Here is a 17,412-nt window from a genome sequence, read left to right on the forward strand (position 1 = left end):
CGACTGAAATTGATCGCTGTTTGGACTGACACTTCTAGTGACATATTTACCTTATGACCAAGGTTACTTGTACAGAGCTGTAAGGATGAAATAATGGCTCAGATTGCCAAATTGTTTATGAGAGAAAGTTGATGAATGTTCGTGTAAAATCATGATTTAGTTTGGATTTGCTAAATCAACTGTTTGTATCATTGTATGTTATAAAAATGATTATTTTCGCAGTGACCAGGGTTACTGGTTCAAGTTACATTGCAAGTGACGTTTGTTTTGACATTAATTTGTCATTGGCGGGTTTTTTGTACTGCAGAATCGTTTGGTAAACAACGTACGTTTAGTAGCCGGATGTGTGCTTTCTCGAACAAGTCTATTAAAATTGCAAGCGTATCGGAAGATAATTAAGGAATTGATCGCACGATTTTAAACTATCATGGACGGATTCGTGTTGCCCACTGTTCCAGTGTGGTTCCATCAGGATGCCTCGGTCGCAACGCCAGACAATGGTTTGCTTTATTATTCACGTTTCGATGTGATGTACATTCCGCCGGTGGAGAAGGATCGTTTGCCCAGGATCAGCGTTTTGACCAACGATCTACAGTGAGCATCTGTGTTACTGATTTTGTTCATAAGTTATAATTGCCTGTGCAAATTTTAACTGTTTCTACTTGCTCACTTTCAGAATTGCGTCGCTAGCGTGTGATTTGGATTGGTCCGAAAGACGTCTATTTGCAACGCTTGATGAAAGCAAAAGCGTCTACATCTGGGACCTTGATTTACAGCAGCCCGTGCAAGGTCATCGTGGGCACGTCGGGCCGAAGAGTACTGCTCAATATCACACAAAAAGATCAAAAGAAACAGCTCTATGTTTTGCGGAAAACAAGAAATTACTTTCCTGTGACCATTCCCAGCTAATTGTGTACTGTTTGTTATCAGACACCTACACAGTCCACGCTAATTTGTTCCGACCGAAGAGTATCGTGGTTACGTTAGTTCCTTCTCCAGTCGATCGCGATGTGTTCTTAGCTGGCATGAAGGATGGAGTGATTCAAATGTTTTCAATTAAAAAGATGACAGTGTTGCACACACTCCGTGCACACGACAAAGAAATAATTTCCATCGCCTGCATGATGGTACCCGTGATGAACGAAAACCGTCCAATATCGAAGAAGGGTAATGCAGCCAATAAGAGCACTACAGTCACAGACAGTGTGCAAAAAGCAGGTCAAGCCAGGCCAAAGAAACAGGCGCGCAAAAAGGCTGTCCCAGAGGCGGATGCGTCTGATTTTTTTGACATATACGATTTCAACGAAAACCAGGAGGAGTTTGGCACCATCATCGATCGAGAGTCCCAGAACAAGCAGGACCAGTTTCGGGAGAAAACTAAAACGGTCGAAGGCTTCAACTTTCTGGAAGCTTGTGAAAATCTCAAAGAGGACATTCTGAAAGCTGCCACCAAGCGGGACGATGAGGATCAAGAGGATGATGATGAGGAAGGCGGTGACCGCTCGCATATACACCAGGAAGAGTTTAATACGGACGACGAAAACGAACTCGACGATTGCGAGAAGCTGCGAGACTATGTCGTGATCGATAATGATGATGATCGTAGCGAAGGGAACGAAGACGTTCAATCTGGAGTGTCGGAAGAGGATGGTTACGAAACCAAGCTAATCATTGTTAGCGCCAGTCGTGAAGTATACCTTTGGTTCTGGGACTACGACACTGGACTACCCATAGACAAGATTGTGATGCCATTCAGCCATAACGATTGTATCTGCAATGCACATTTTAGTACCGCAATCTGGCTCAATGAACAACGAGTAGTTGCTCACAATGGGAACGGTAATGTACTGGAATGGAAAGTGAACTTTTCTTTCAAAAATAACACAATTCGCTTGGCGAGCGAGATGAGCCTTGCACCGTATCCTGTGGGAAAAGTTATATCCTTAACACTCGTTAAACAAGCTGTGAAAGGTGGCTCTGAGTGTAGCGAAAGTAAGTTTTTATGGTGCAACTCCATCAACCGTAAGTTAGTTTGCCTTGAGGTGTCCCCAAGTGGTAAACCGACCGTCGTCCTCGATTACTCATGCGTACTCTCCGTCAATAATTGCATAGTGGAGAACCCTCTGGAATCGATGGTGTAAGTTGCCCCATACTAGCCGTCGGCGAGAATAGAAATGTCTGTTTCATAAATGATGTTTTTCGTTACAGCATTGCGATGGGTTCTGCAGCACCGAGAATAGAAACACTTAACTTGGCCAGCATACAGTACGACAGTATTCCCATCAAGCCAATAACGAACAAGATTTGCGGGCCGATAACGAGCTTGGACTGGCACCCCGAGGACGAACAGAAGCTTGCTTTTGGGACCAACGAGGGCCGTATCGGTGTAATAGATACCGGCAGTGGTAGTAACGTTCCCGTCATCCTTAAACCATTTACAAACAGAACAATATATGCGCTGAAGTGGTGCTATCTAACCGATTCCAACAAACAGCGGAGGCTGGTGCTGTTTGCTTCTGGCAAATCTGAACTAGCCTACTACCATGTGACTGGATCGAACAAGAATGGTATGTTGCGCTCTTTCTGTAAAACAAATTTTCTATCCATATAATAAAAATTCTTTTCCAGAACCGGTAATGTGCAAGCAGTTTGATGAGGTGTCCTATGTTTCCGCGAAAAATAATCTGTGCTTTGTCGGTACCCAAAATGGGACCGTTTACATTAACGATCTCGATAACAATATGCAACAAATCTACAAACGAAAAATAACTAAACGCTACGTTAGCGCCTTGGAGTACAAGCTAAACTGGTTGGCAGTTGGTTCAAACGATCATAATATATCGTTGATCAATTTCACCGATGGTGGCATTGTTGGTAAGTCATCTTTTAAATCAACTAATCAGTCACAGTCTTGTAAAATTATTGTTTTTCCACAGATAATGATGGTAAAAATATAACTCTGCTCGAAGGACACGATGATGGTATATGCAAGTTGCGTTGGAGTCGTGGAGAGTCGATGCTGCTCGTTAGCTGCAGCTTTGATACCACCATACGCGTGTGGAATGCTCCGGCAGGCACATGTCTGAGTGTTTTCAGGCCGGGTTATTTTATCTATGGCGCCATGTTTTCCCCACTGGATGAAAATATCATTCTATATGTCGGCAAGGGATGCTCACTATCTTTCTTCGACTATACGAAGCCACAAAATGACTTTACGAAAGGTAATCCACGTGCTAATGAACAAAAGTATTCGAAACGATTAGTGAGAGCTCATGATTTTCCTCCTTGTGTCTTTCTTCTCCGCACAGGTCGTAAGAAACCGTTCAAATGTTCAGCTCGTAAGGTGCAGGAAAATGATACGAAAAAGTCAAACAAAAAAGTCACCAAAACTCCGACAATCTTACCGCAATCTGCCGAACAGTTGAGCAATGAAGAGACGGTCGAAAAACTTACGGATGGTCTGAAAAAAGTATCGCTACAGGAAAAACATCCGCTTCCGTTCCGCACCAACGTGGTCACTACATTCCAGCTGGCCTACCGGGAAGTTAACAGACCTCAGGAGGTTCTGGAATGTATCGTCAAGTTGCTACACACCATAGAGCCCGAGCCGGAGCCGGAACCGGACTTAAATACCGATGACATTTCGACCGACAATGATGACGATGTGCCAGAGTTACGCGAATTTAAAACTTTGAAAATAGAAAAAAAGGAAACGGAAGACGCGAAACAAGAAGCCGATAACGGTAAAGTTTTCTACAATGAGAAACTGTTTACCACGGAGGAGAAACTGAAGCAACTTATACAGGAAGAGGGTAACTATGCTAAAAGATGTCAAGTAAAGCGAATGACTGACTGAAATGTAATACAATTTGTAGTGAACAATCATCAAACATCAGCCACATCATCGATTGGGATGGTTATTCTGCCGCAACTGTTGCATAAGCTAAAGGAGGTGATTGTGGAGCACGTTAGCAAGAAAAAGCTCACCCCGCAGCTCCTGGCGCTGGCCCCATATGTTTCACATATGTATGTGTCACCGAAAACATCAAACATTGAGTCAAAATTAAACACAGCGTTGTATTCGTTCTCCTCAGGTTTTGGCGCCAATGCTGCCAAGCGTATGCCTATCAACTGATCGAGAGCCAACAATCGCTTGCAGCCATACCGTACTTCCTGGCCAGCCATAAGGTACGTAGGGTCGACGATATTTATTAAAGAGTCTCTTAACAACGTGCCTTTCACATGTCGCACAGGTTGACGAATCCATCGAAGCATTGTGCGATGCGAAGTATTATCGCGAAGCGTGGGCCATTTGTCGGCTGCAGAAAATGCCGGACGATCCGACCCTGGAGAAGGTGGCCACCGAGTGGGCCAACCATTTGGACGCGTGCGGCAACCTGGAGGCGGCAGCTCTGGTGTAAGTTCTAACACCAGATACTTTTTTGTCCATTGTAGTATATGTAATCGGTGCACTTATTTATTTATCAGATGGACTGGGGTGAAAAAGTATCAGAAGGCTATCGATGCCCTGTCGAAGCGTAGAGAAATTTCTGATGATCTCCAACGTACAATCGATGAACTGGCCTTAAAACTACAGGAAGTTGCTTCGGATTAATTAGCGCCCGCGATTTCGACGCGAACTATATACTTTTTTTTCATTTTTTAATCTCCTTTTCAGTTTTCCGATTCAGTAATACGCTGTTTGGGAACATTTTTACAATGAAATAAATACTGAAATTAAATCAAAAATACTATCGCAGTACAATGATTACACTCTCGGGCATTGAAATCCCACGGTCATGCAAGCGGTAAGGGTAGATAATTCCGGTTGCGCTTGCGGCAACAGCACCAGTACCGTTTCAGTACGCCGCACCATATCTGGCCACACACCAGCTTCATCGGAATAAGCATCATCGAATACACTGCCAGCTGGTAGAAGCGTTGCGACGTCCACAGAACTGTGTACCGGAGTTTGTCGCCATCGAACATGGCATAACCGTAACCGATTTTCATCTCGCCCATCCGGTAGGAGCTGGTGGGCACGACAAACTCCAGCAGCTCGCGCGTATCCCTAAGGTAGTCTAAATTAAACTCCGCCACGGCGTGTCGGTTACTTCGCTCGGTGTTGAACGATGTAAACGTAACACCACCTTGCGCTAACCGATTGCGATGCGTTTTGACGAACATGGATTTGTGTTCGTGCGCGGAGAAAATCACGTTCGGTTGAAAATCGTCCAGTGCCTGCAAGGGAAGATCATAAGGACGGTTAGGTTTTGTTCTATGCCCAACCCTGCATCAAACGCGTATACTTTGTACGTGAACTCGTCCGTCCAGCGTAGTAGCGGCATGTGACTCAGGAGTACTGTGTAGGTAGATTCTTCCCCGTTCGCTACCGGAGTCGTGTTCGGAGGAAGTGTCATGCTGATACGATTGGCGTTAATAAAACGCAGCACCGTTTGCGCCGTCCATTCATCCTTTTCATTGAAATACTGCTTAAATCGGAACACTTTATTCGACTGTACTGTTGTTTCCAATCCTTCTCCGCCGATATCATTTTCACCGGGGATGTAGAGCTTTAAGAAGGGGCAGTGTGGAAATCATGGATTAATTAAAAAACTTCCCTCGGAACCATTGATTGGGGTAGGGTTGACATACGCACCATGAGGGTGTTGGCCGTTGGCTGGGAGAATATGTTCACGAACCGTGAGAAATAGTCGGCGAATTGGACATCATCCGCTACGCTGCCTTCATCCATCAAATCTCCCAAAAAGCATATCACATCGGGTGACGCATGTTGAACCGCTCTTTTAAACGTTCGTTTTAAATGGCTACGATTCAGAGACAGTAAAAGCAAAGTAAATTTTCTTTTCTTGGTTTTCCCTTAGTGTTCTTCTTCTTCGCGTAACGACCTTGTTGGTCATGCCTGCCACGTTAAAGGCTTACGAGACTTTTTTACTCAAAGGTGTACGTGGATAGTCAGTCCTCTCGTACAGAGAAGGGTCCGGTCTCGGTTGGGATTCGAACCCACGTCGTCCAGGTGGTGAGTAAATAAGAGACTTTTCCATTTTTATTTTGTAATAAAGGAAAGTTTCTGGTTTAGAAAGTAGACGATTTCGTTCTGGAGTTGCAATTGTAAACTTTGAATCTTTTAGGATGCTTGTACAAATGTCATGCTTTCATTTGAATTTTAAAGAAAGGGACACACATGTTTCAACAATAATCATATGACCCAAGAAAAAAAAACGTTTGTAAATATTGGTTGTTTGGACGAAAGTTATTAGAGCTCACTCATTACAAACTTCCCCTCGCTATTCATTCAAAACAATATGGTCTTCCCTCTTTGAAAAAACTTGTACAATATATACTCGAATCAATAAAACAGTAATTGAACAGCGTCACTCTCAGCGCTGATAAGATTAGCTCTCATTTACTATCGGATGATATTTGGCAATGTAATGCTAGCATGTTGGACACGAGATCGAAGCTATCATGAATGAATTTTTAGCCGAAATCTTCCGTGCTTTTTAACACAGGATCATATAACACCTACCCACCTTGGCAGACATACCAAAACTAGCTTTATAACTTGTGTGCGCACTTTTACAAACACTAATTCGACACTATTTTAAAATGTTGCACCAAATCATTTAAAATAATACGTTTTACATACCGATCGGAGTCAAAATTTGCTAACGGCCAGTACAGTTTGGAGTCGAATGTGTTTCCTAAAATTTGTGGATCGGCTACAAAAAGTATCTTCACACAGCTATCTGCAAATAAGTGGGATTTATTGGTCATTGGTAGGAATATCCATAAACCGCACGGCAACCGCTTACCGGTTTCACACTCCAGTTCAGCCCATTGAAAACCATGGTAGATATGTATGAGATACTCATTGTACAGGATAAATCCAGCCAACGTTGGTAGATAGATCTTCCAGAACAGTGGTAGCCTGCAAAAAAAAAACAACAATCATTCATACAACATTGCGCTAAACATCGAACAGATGCAATTGTTACCTGCAAATACTCCTTTTCATCTTGTTGGCCACCTTTTTTCAGTCACCGTCTTCCATGGTTCAACGAGGACTGCCCGAACCATACTTGCCAGAACCGGGTGAAGGTTTTGATACCTCGTAAAACAGCTCTACATCGATAACGACAGCGCACCGGCACCGGTGCCAACTGATAAGGATGATGAGACTCATCTAATCGCGATGTCGGAATTCCTCCCACGGTGGTTAACGGAATCTTTCAGAGAAACACGAAAGGGGATGTGGTTCAGAAATTTCTGGGCTTCCATTTGGTCACAGGCAAGCGACACTGAACACTAAGCTGATCCACTTAATTGTTTTCTCCTAAAAGATGGGAACCAAGCGGGCCGAATTCAATGAGCACATGCTACTCGGTATGACAGTCATGGTTTGAAGTGCAGTTGCGGTCTTATCAATTGATAAGGTTTGTTTTGGATCACTGGCCACACCACCATTCTTACATTTCATTTACTTACGTCGTCTAGCGACAATATTTCCGTAAAAAAGTATTGTGATCTGTCATACGGTTACATTATCAACCATATGTTTTACATAGCCACTTGAGAGTTACTTGCCAATTATGTTTGTATGCTTTCATGTACACTAGTTACTATAATTTGCTATTCATTAGTTTACCAAAATAAAAATCTTTATTTTATTTCATGTGAAGAAGGCATGCACTTTTCATATCATATTAAACTTATTATGGATAGTCTTTACAGTTTTTGCAAAGCAGAAAAATTATCCGAGGCACTGCATGAAACACTTATTATTTCTATGACATTCTACGTTTATTTTAATTCATGCTTTTTTTTTAAACAGTCTTCTGGGATGTTCTTTTCTACTTTGATTTAAAGCACCCAGCTTCATTAACATCATTGAGTTAATAATTTTTTCGTCCATTAATAGCCAGTTTCGGACACTTGATAAATGTTGGAACTACTTTTTATCCACTGAATCACTTCAAGCTCTATACTCATTAGATATGTCCCAAATGTACCCATAAGAAATATAACCCATGCCGAATTGCTATTGTGTTCTTTTATTAATCGCTCTTATATAAAATACATTAGGGGTTTTTACAACTTTATATTTTTATTGATTTTACAAGCGCAATTCATTTAAGCCAAGAACATTTTTGAGACACTTGCATAATGGAAGTTGCAAAATAATAAAACAACATATTTTAAAAATTGTACATTTTACACAATCTAAATGAACTGAATAGCGAAGAAAAATGTTCTCACTGATCACCCTCACCCTCAGATGTACTACGTATGCTGCTTTTCTAAAGCTGTGTAAGCAAAACCTACACGTTGCTCACGGGGTACCATGTGCTGTCTGTGTACGTACGCACGTTACTAGAACGGTTAGTACTCCGTGCTACCCAGCGCCGTTAATCGCCAGTCGCCGCCGCCGTCATCGCCGCAGCCATGGACCATGAACAAAATCAGATGCCGATTCATCGACAACATTCATTCGCTCGGTACGCGTTGTACGAAGTGTAGTGCGCGTTAAAGAACCGCCTTAACCATCTGCAAGCCACACTCGCTGTAAGTTGTACACTTTCGCTGCTGATAATAGGGGAGTACCAAGCTGCAGCCGAGGAGGGACCATTGCCCATGACCCACGCGCGGTTTGTGAACAGTGATATCGTGTGGTGCAGACTCTGTGGTGCATAGTGGATGGAACAATTGACTATAGTTTAAACGCCCAACACCACGAACCGGTCGATGACGCGTTGTGGGGTAATTGGTATTCAATGTCCGTCGTTCTTCTAGAACTCTAACTGTCCGCAACTCTTTTTCGGTCGATTCACAGTGGGAAGTAACGTTGGTGCCGTTGTTGAAAACCATTCGGAATATGTGTGGTCCCACCGCGGGCAAAGTCAAAGGTTAAGCTGATTGTCACAAAATCGAAAAGATCATGCTTGTCGTGCAACCCAAATAAATAAAATCCGTATCAAGATAACGCTCCGAGCGTGTGGTTGAAGATAAGTAATCGGAGAAAGGAGATTAAAAATAACGGCCGGTTGTGTTTGATAACAGTTTAATGCGCATGAATGTGAACTGCATCGTGTTTTAAAAGGAAAACATGCTCCATCAAATTATATGTGTTATGCAACTTCAAAAGTCTGCAAACTATTCAGTAGGAGCTAATGCGCAAAAACACAAATCATAGTAAACCGAGATCGACGTTGATGTACATATCCAAACATGCTTTCTATCCACGTGCGATCACCGTTGCTTGGCAACGTGATGCCGGAATGATCTGTTTTTCATCACACGGACAAGGCCAAAGAGCATGGTGGAAAATAAAGTTTATCAATGCTTTCGCGTGTTGAATGAATAGTTGCGGTTAAAACTGGTATGCCGTCGATTAGTGGCCCACTGTTGGTGCATCGGGACGTAGATTACGCGCACATAGAATGCTAATTGTGCAAAGCCACCATCCTCACAGCTTCCTGATGACATCGATGTCATTCGGTTGACCGATGCTCGTTAAACTTTACTTACCGGACCTAATGATGACTATGGTACCTGTATTGTACTGTTAGTAAAAGTGAGATAGCCTTTGAATAAATTCATTCCGCTTTTTTCCGTCGAATAACGGATCGTTCAGCGAAAGGATCGTTCGCACAGTTTGAGGCGCCAGTTGCATGGATATCTCGAGAAATAAAATCTCAAGGGAGATTTTTATTTCGGTTACAATATTATTAAATTGAGAACTGGTTATATCATGATCTGGACTTAATGCAGCATGATCTGCACTTTCCGGATTTACTCAGGGAGCAAAACTCGGCCATTATGCGTCATGCACCACGCAAGGACTCTCGATGCACGCAGCAGTAGTGAATACTTTCTTAATCGATTCTCTTTGTTGCCGATTTTTTCAGCGAATCCAACGCCTGAAGTATGACGAGCGCTTACATAACAACCATATCGAAAAAGTATCCCTCGTTCCGAGATGAGCCCTTGAAAACGGTGCACCGGTGGCTGGACGGGAAGCGACAGGACGATGGCGCCGAGTGCTTGTGGCGCATTCACGACACCCTGTACGACTTGTCCGACTTCATTGAGCGCCATCCTGGTGGCCCTGAGTGGCTGCGGCTGACAAAGGGCACCGACATAACGGAGGCATTCGAAACGCACCACATCACGTTGCGCGCCGAAGGGATGCTGGGGAAGTACAAGGTGCGGGACGCCACCGAGCCACGGGCCGTCCAGTTGACGTTCCGGGACGATGGGTTTTACCGCACGCTGAAGCGACGCGTACGCGACAAGCTGAAGGATGTCGACTACACGCCCGCCAAACGCTCCAAGCTGATCATCGACTCGATGCTGGCGGCGGCTTTCGGGTTGGCGTTTCTGTCGATCCGCCTGGGGAGCTATGCGCTGGGGGCAGCCTCCGGGCTGTTCGTGTGCTGGACGATGATCGGTGCGCACAACTTCTTCCACCAGCGAGACAACTGGCGAATGCTGACGTTTAACTTGGCCTTCTCGAGCTACCGGTGAGCATTGCGGGGAAGTACGGCTGTTGGCAAACCACCGTGACGTCACGATGCGCTTCCTTTTTCGATTGCAGCGAGTGGCGTGTGTCTCATGCGATGTCTCATCACAATTTCCCCAATTCGATACTGGACCTGGAAATTTCCTACTTCGAGCCGTACCTCTGCTGGCTCCCGAATCCTGCTCTCAAAGGTCCAGTCAAGCGGATCGCCGCATGGGTGTACGGTCCACTGGTGTACTCGCTTCTGTTTTACGGGGAGTTTATCAAGCGATTGGTTGAGACGTACCAAACCGGCAAGAACCCCTTCTTCCTGGACGATCTGGTAACGCTAATCCTCCCGACATTTATGTACGTGGTCGGTGCCACCAGTCTGTGGGAGGTGGTGAAGATGTGGCTGTTCATTGTGCTGGTTGCCAGCTTCCTGTTCGGTTTGATTGGCCTCAACGCAGCCCACCACCATCCGAAGGCGGTGCACGATGGCGATCAGATTCCGTAAGTTTAGTTCACAGTGGCTCACTTGTGGCCTTAAAATATAACCAACTGGATACTTGGTAACTCCACAGCGCCGATATCGACTTTGCCGTCTACCAATTGGCGGCCGTGATCGACCGCTCGGACACGAAGGGATCGCAGTTCATGGTGCTGACCAGCTTCGGGGATCACTGTTTGCATCATCTCTTCCCGACGCTTGATCACGGTATTCTACCGCAGCTTTACCCGGTGTTCTTCGAAACGTGCCGGGAGTTCGAAACCGTGTACCGAGAAATGCCCTGGCTGCAGCAAATCATTGGCCAACACAAGCAGTTGGCGCGCGTGGAAACGACGACCTACAACCCGTCGGACAAGTTTGCGTAGAAGCAATCAACGGCATACGGCCGGCAAAAACAGCGACATGCGACCAAAGTTTGTTCTGGACAATAGCATTTTAATTTCAAACAGGAGCTCATAGTTAAAAATACTTGTGATAGTCTACGTTTAGTATCATCGTTCTGGTTTTCTATCTGAAATGAAATAAAAAATATAAAAAGTATTAAATGTTCTTGTGACCTGTCCGAATTAATTTGCACATTTTTTTACGAATTTACGGTTAGTTGACGGGGACAGAAAATCAGTAAAGCCGGACAGAATGTCGGGCACTTTGGCACAACCTCGACGGTGTCGGTTCGAAACTCATCCGAGACCAAACTCTCTATCTTGTATGTAGGACTGGCCCATGCAAAAGGAAAGGTTTAGTAAGCCTTCAATGGGGGTAAGCATGACCAAAGACGGTCGTTACGCTAACAAAGGAGGTGCGATAAGATTGTTCAACTGTAATCAATAATAAAATGATTTACATTAAGGAAAACAAGATAAAACATCTCTTTCCAGCGTTGGTTTTCGTGGTAATGATTTTTTTTTTTTTTGGTTTTAAATTGGATAAGAATGCGAACCAGCTATGTACTTTCACCTCACGATGGCTTATAGCCAAACTCGATAAACAATCAAGAGTAGTCCGCACCGATGATGAAACAGCACAATAATCATGTCGCGATTTCCAAATTGTACAATTTTTATCAAAGTTTCTTTACCATCGCTTATCATCAAAGCTTTAAGCATTTTTATCACACAAGCACACATGCAATCGCTCTTACGGCAACAACCTTACCTAGGGTAAATTGTTTATGTGTAATCCCAATCATACAAAATGGTAGATCAGTTTGCGTTGATCGTATACATACCAGCCGCATATGCTGAAGATACCTTTTTAAACGCCATACCTTACACCAAATTTTATTTAATAGGTTGGCAATTCGACAAATCTTCGTAAAATTTATCGACCATGGCTGAAAAGCTAAAAGTCAGTCACTAAAAAATTAAAGCAATTATCGACACTTTATTGAAAACAAAGTTTACGATTCGAGCCTATCTGGAACAACAAATTTTTAGAAAATTTGTTCTAAAAAAAATTGTTCCGCAACAAAGTCTATCTCTCAATCAAGATAGATAGATAGCAAAATACTTTATTATCATCATCCTCTGATTACTGTTCTCCCTCTTGTTCCCCGCGCCCAATTGCTCGAAAACACGGGTACCCTTAAGGTTTTCCAATTCATCACTGGATGAGTTTCGAACCGCAGTCTGTTACGATTAGAATTACTGCAACGTCTGCTTTAACGAACAAGCTACATTGAGTCACGATAAACCGGCACCAAGTCCCGGTTATGTTCTGCTAGCTCCCAATCTTGCTCCTGAGTGACTCTATTTATAGAATTTATTTGATGATGTCCTATGTATGTGTTTGGTGCGTCCGTTTCCGGCTCTCTTCACTTGACTACGTAAGAATGTTTAACCCTTCAGCGGTCAATTAAGAAAAAAAAAGTTGAATAAAATTTGTAACATGTAATTGCGATAACTCCGGTTCTATATACTTCAGGTTCTTCTTCTTCTTCTTGGCGTATCGACCTTTTGATCATGCCTGCCCGTTAAGGGCTTACGAGACTTGTTTCCCTGTTGTACGTGGATAGTCAGTCCTCTCGTTCAGGTTATTTGTATCAAATCATATTGGAATTACGAATGCATATTCTTTTTATTTTTATTTTATTTTTTGCATATTTTTTTCGCTATTCTATATTTGTTTTCTAGATAGGTAATCTACAGAATTGAAACTAATGATGCTGTGATTGCCATAAACGTCCTTGCCTGTTTGTTCCATGGAAAGACTTGTACAAACAGAAAGTAAGCTTATTCATGTAACGTTACAATAAACGATATTTTATTTTAAAAAAGCATACAATTCGAGCAACACTAGAAAAAAAGATTTTTAGAATATTTGTTGATAATCATGACTGAAAAATGAAAAATCAGATAGCAAAATATTCTTATCTACTCAATCAAGAATAACAAAAAAAAAATCATCCTCCGCTACCATATCTCCCTCTTGTTCCCCCGCAAGCTCAAGCAACATACACGGGGTAACCATAGGGGCATTAACCTTTCTTCACTGGATGAGATTCGAACCGTAATCGGTCACAATCAGAAACTCCGCGACGTTTGCTTTAACGAACACGCTATATCGAGTCATGTCCATTGTGTCAACTTATCCCGGTTAGATTCTGCTAGCTCCTCATCTTGCTCCTGAGTGACTCTATTTATAGAATCTGTTTGATGCTAGCCTATGTATGTATTCGGTGCGTGAGTTCGCGGCTCTCTTCACATGAATGCGTAACAATGTTTAACCCTTCAGCGGTCACTAAAGAAATTAAAAGTTCTGCTTGTTTGTAACAAATTATGTTGGAATTACGAATGTATATTTCTTTGTTGGTTCGTGCGTAGATGGAACACAAACATGTTTTCAATGAAATTCGTGTTCCAACACTAAGCGAGCTCAACCCGTAGAAACGATTCACTGTGCTATGTTTGTTTTCTAGCTAGGTATATTTCCTTGACTGTTTGTTCCATGTAAAGACTTGTACAAACAGAAAGTAAGTTTATTCATATAACGTTAAAATAAACTATATTTTATTTTAAAAATTATGTTATGTTAGCTCCAGATCTTGTTCCTGAGTGATTCTATTTATAAAATTTGTTTGAAGCTGTCCTTTGTATGTGTTTGGTGCCTCAGCTCGTGGCACTCTTGGTTTGGCTGTGTTAAACTGTTTAACCTTTCAGTGGCCACTACAGAAATAAAATGCTGAATAAGTTTTGTAACATGTAATTCGGATTAACCTGCGATGCTTATGTTTTAATAATGGATGCTTATTTTTTACTATATAAGCGATGTCTTCCACGAAAAACATCCTAGAATACTCATCAGAGTTCAAAATGTTCTAGCTTTTTATGCTATTTAGAAAAGATTTTCCGGTTTTTGCAAAATGTTCCTCCTTTAGAGCCACCAGTCAGTTCCAAGTCCTTTGTCCTTTGAAATAAGCGGCTCAACCCAACTCCAGGGGCAGATCCGATCACACAGTAAAGATGCACATAAACTGGCCCTACAAATGTTGGTTTTAATTCAAGAAAAGACGTAACAAGAGACAAAAAATCGCATGCTCTCTCTCCCATCCTCAGAAAGCAGGAATCCTTCTCTTACACCGCGGGATCACTCAAGTGCGGCACTCAGGAAAACTAATTCTCACTCACTAGATGGGATTCGAACCGCAGTCGGTCACGAACAGAATCTTCGCCGACTCTGCTCTAACGAGCAAGCCACGCATCGATTTGTCCGACCGGTCGACTTTTGCTAGTCAGATTATGTTAGCTCCAGATCTTGCTCCTGAGTGACTCTATTTATAGAATGAGCTTGAAGCTGTCCTTTGTATGTGTTTCGTGTCTCAGTTCGTGGAACTCTTCAATTGAGAGCGTACAGATGTTTAACCCTTAAGGGGTCGAACGAATGAGGGAATAAAAGTATTTTATAATATGTACTCTCGGAAGTCATAATTTCACAACTATGGCTTAAATGAAATACTGTTTCAAGATAAATAATGTTATTACAGATAATATTATGAAATTTGTTCGAGTATTTTAGAAAGTAAATTGTGCGGAAAAGCAGCATAAATGTACGGTTGAAAGGTAAAAAAAAGCACAACTAGTAAAATTAGGTTGAAAATTACCTATTTGGTGATAACTTTTCTGTTCCTCGAACGGTTTGGCCATGTGACCCCTGAAATGAATGGTGTTTTCAAGACAAACAACTTAGAAAACAGAAGATTTTTCCATGTTTTCTAATTTTTTAGAAATTTCTTACACCTATGGAATATCCTTCTTCTGTATACGAAATCTAATTTTATAATGTTTATTCTCAAATCTTCACCAAACTTGTTTTTAACATATTGACTGTCATAGCTGTCATTAGTTTTAAAGAGTTTTTGACCCATACATAAAAAAAAGACAACTAAAGGCTATTTTAAAAATATTAAAAACTTAGTTTTTGGTAAGCTTTTTCATTGGTTGGCTTTTGAAAACCGTCGGTTGAATACATTTTATAAACAAATTTTATCCTAAATTATTGTTGTAAAAAGGTGTCCTTGACACTCAACGTGTTAATGGAAGGCTTCAAACGGTTTACTTCAAGATTTACTCGTTATTTGAATGGTTATCTGGGTCCCGGTAACTAAAGTTAACTTAGTATATTTTAATACACATGTTTCATATTGACGATGAATCACAGCAAGAAACATTACGTAACTTCATTAGTCCAACTCAATTTTTCAACAGCTTTACTACTGAAGAGACATTTCCATACACAAGCACCTCTTGTGTAGAGATTGATTGATGTTTTTTTTTGTTCGTCACAGTGTCATACTGAAAGTTTTGTGTATTTTTAGCAATACAAAGCGCTCGACTGTGCGTTGTTGTATTTGGTGTAACCGCTCATGCACGAGCTACACTGCTTCCAAAAAGGTGTCAAAAGCAATGGAGCACGCGCTGGTTGACTTAAAAAAATGCATTTCAATACGATCGCGACCGGCAAGATGATGCTCGAGCCAAAGCGGCAGTGCTTTAAAAGAAAATGAAAACGGTAATTTCGCTTGCATAATATAAACTGAAAAGCAAACATCTTTGAAATGAGTATGAACCTTCTCCGGATGTAATGTAAGAAGAATGTCAGCATTAGGCTCATAGGCTCAACTCATGAGCTTGAGGTCAGAAAAATAAGATCATAAAGATATACTCAAACCAAATACATTTGAAAACAATCTGGAAAAGAACAGGCTTTAATTTTAATATAGAAAGCTGGATACAATCCACCTTAATAATAAAATATACAATCATCGCCCATTTAAATTCAAATTCTAATTTTACGCCTGCCTTCGACTGACAAAGTCACCTTGTTCAGGAACAGCTCGTTCGAATCCAAATCATCGCGAAAATGCTAGAACAAAACTTTTCTCTATCCGCTGATCGCTCCTATTCCTTCCCGGTTTTTGGAGCAGGAATTGGCCATGCCGTTATTGGCAATTTTTTTTTCGCGATTTTCCCCCCGTCAGCTGAAATCCGGTTCATCAAACGACTCGCCTCAGCGAACGCCCAGCAGGGGGGAAAGCAAACCCACCCGAAGACAGCAAAAGCAGTCGATTCGTGCTCCACCAGTGTTTCTTGCGATCGCGGTGCGTTTGGACGTGTGCTTCGCGAATCGTGTTTCGCGCTGGCGATATTAGAAGTCTTCAGTAAAAACTACGCAAGATAATACAAATCATAAAACTCCACCACAATTGTTTACATCTACCCGCGCAACGGGAAAAATACAATTAATTAACCAAATGACAATCGATGGATCAATGCGCCGGGTTTCTGTGCCAATTTTTACGTGACTCACTTTCGGGCGACGTGTCGACTAAATAGAAGTGGGTTGCCGATAGTCCGACGACTTGATAGTGAATGCGATTTGCATAACATTTGTGTTCGATTAACTGTTTGTTGAACTCCACCTCCTCCTCGACGTGCGTCGTATGCCCGACGGGTTTGTGTTGGTGTTTGGGGGTAGTTTTGGAGGGATGCTGCTTTCGAATGTTTAGGCAACCATCGGCATGGAGCAGACGTAAAGTAATGTGAACAACCCGCGCACGGTTGAGAAAAGTGTCGAACGTTACAAATTTGTGGTTACCGGTTCAATTTGAACCGATCGTTATCCAGCATTTAGAGGCTAACAGGTAGGCTTATTTCCGTCACTTGAGTAACTCATAACCAAGCGATTTTGATTGCAAGCATAAAAGGGAAAAACGTAAAGGGAAGTGGAACCGGTTTCTGCACTACACTTCCTGCCCGTTCGTTTTTACAGGTCCGCCCTTAACCTTCGAATATCGAACACACAAGATAAAACATTCTTCACAAATATCAGGAAGCAAAAGAATCCGAAGTAATAAAGTTCTGCGAACAACTGGTCCGCTTCG

The 17,412-nt window shown here is 42.3% G+C and overlaps 2 protein-coding genes and 1 pseudogene across 3 annotated transcripts; 2 read left to right on the top strand and 1 right to left on the bottom strand.

Moving 5' to 3' along the window:
* Nucleotides 1–399: 399 nt before the first annotated feature.
* On the top strand, nt 400–4,743 carry LOC131267223 (protein rigor mortis). 2 transcript variants are annotated; one of them, XM_058270036.1, is made up of 11 exons: nt 400–594; nt 677–1,167; nt 1,219–2,137; nt 2,209–2,567; nt 2,629–2,874; nt 2,937–3,221; nt 3,309–3,812; nt 3,876–4,026; nt 4,095–4,188; nt 4,254–4,417; nt 4,489–4,743. In XM_058270036.1, exons 1-11 carry the CDS (start codon nt 428–430, stop codon nt 4,613–4,615), a joined length of 3,507 nt encoding a protein of 1,168 aa, XP_058126019.1. In that variant the 5' UTR covers nt 400–427; the 3' UTR covers nt 4,616–4,743. The 2 variants fall into 2 exon arrangements, with proteins under 2 accessions (XP_058126019.1, XP_058126017.1); XM_058270034.1 differs by having other exon boundaries at nt 677–2,137.
* On the bottom strand, nt 4,517–7,039 carry LOC131267232 (uncharacterized; annotated as a pseudogene).
* A 2,909-nt stretch (nt 7,040–9,948) lies between these two features.
* LOC131267229 (cytochrome b5-related protein-like) lies at nt 9,949–11,508 on the top strand. Its single transcript, XM_058270044.1, has 3 exons — nt 9,949–10,544; nt 10,619–11,035; nt 11,107–11,508. The coding sequence occupies exons 1-3, from the start codon at nt 9,949–9,951 to the stop codon at nt 11,396–11,398; spliced, it is 1,305 nt and encodes a 434-aa protein (XP_058126027.1). The 3' UTR covers nt 11,399–11,508.
* Nucleotides 11,509–17,412: the final 5,904 nt, after the last annotated feature.

Source organism: Anopheles coustani, chromosome 2 (assembly GCF_943734705.1).
Source record: "Anopheles coustani chromosome 2, idAnoCousDA_361_x.2, whole genome shotgun sequence".
Taxonomy (NCBI): domain Eukaryota; kingdom Metazoa; phylum Arthropoda; class Insecta; order Diptera; family Culicidae; genus Anopheles; species Anopheles coustani.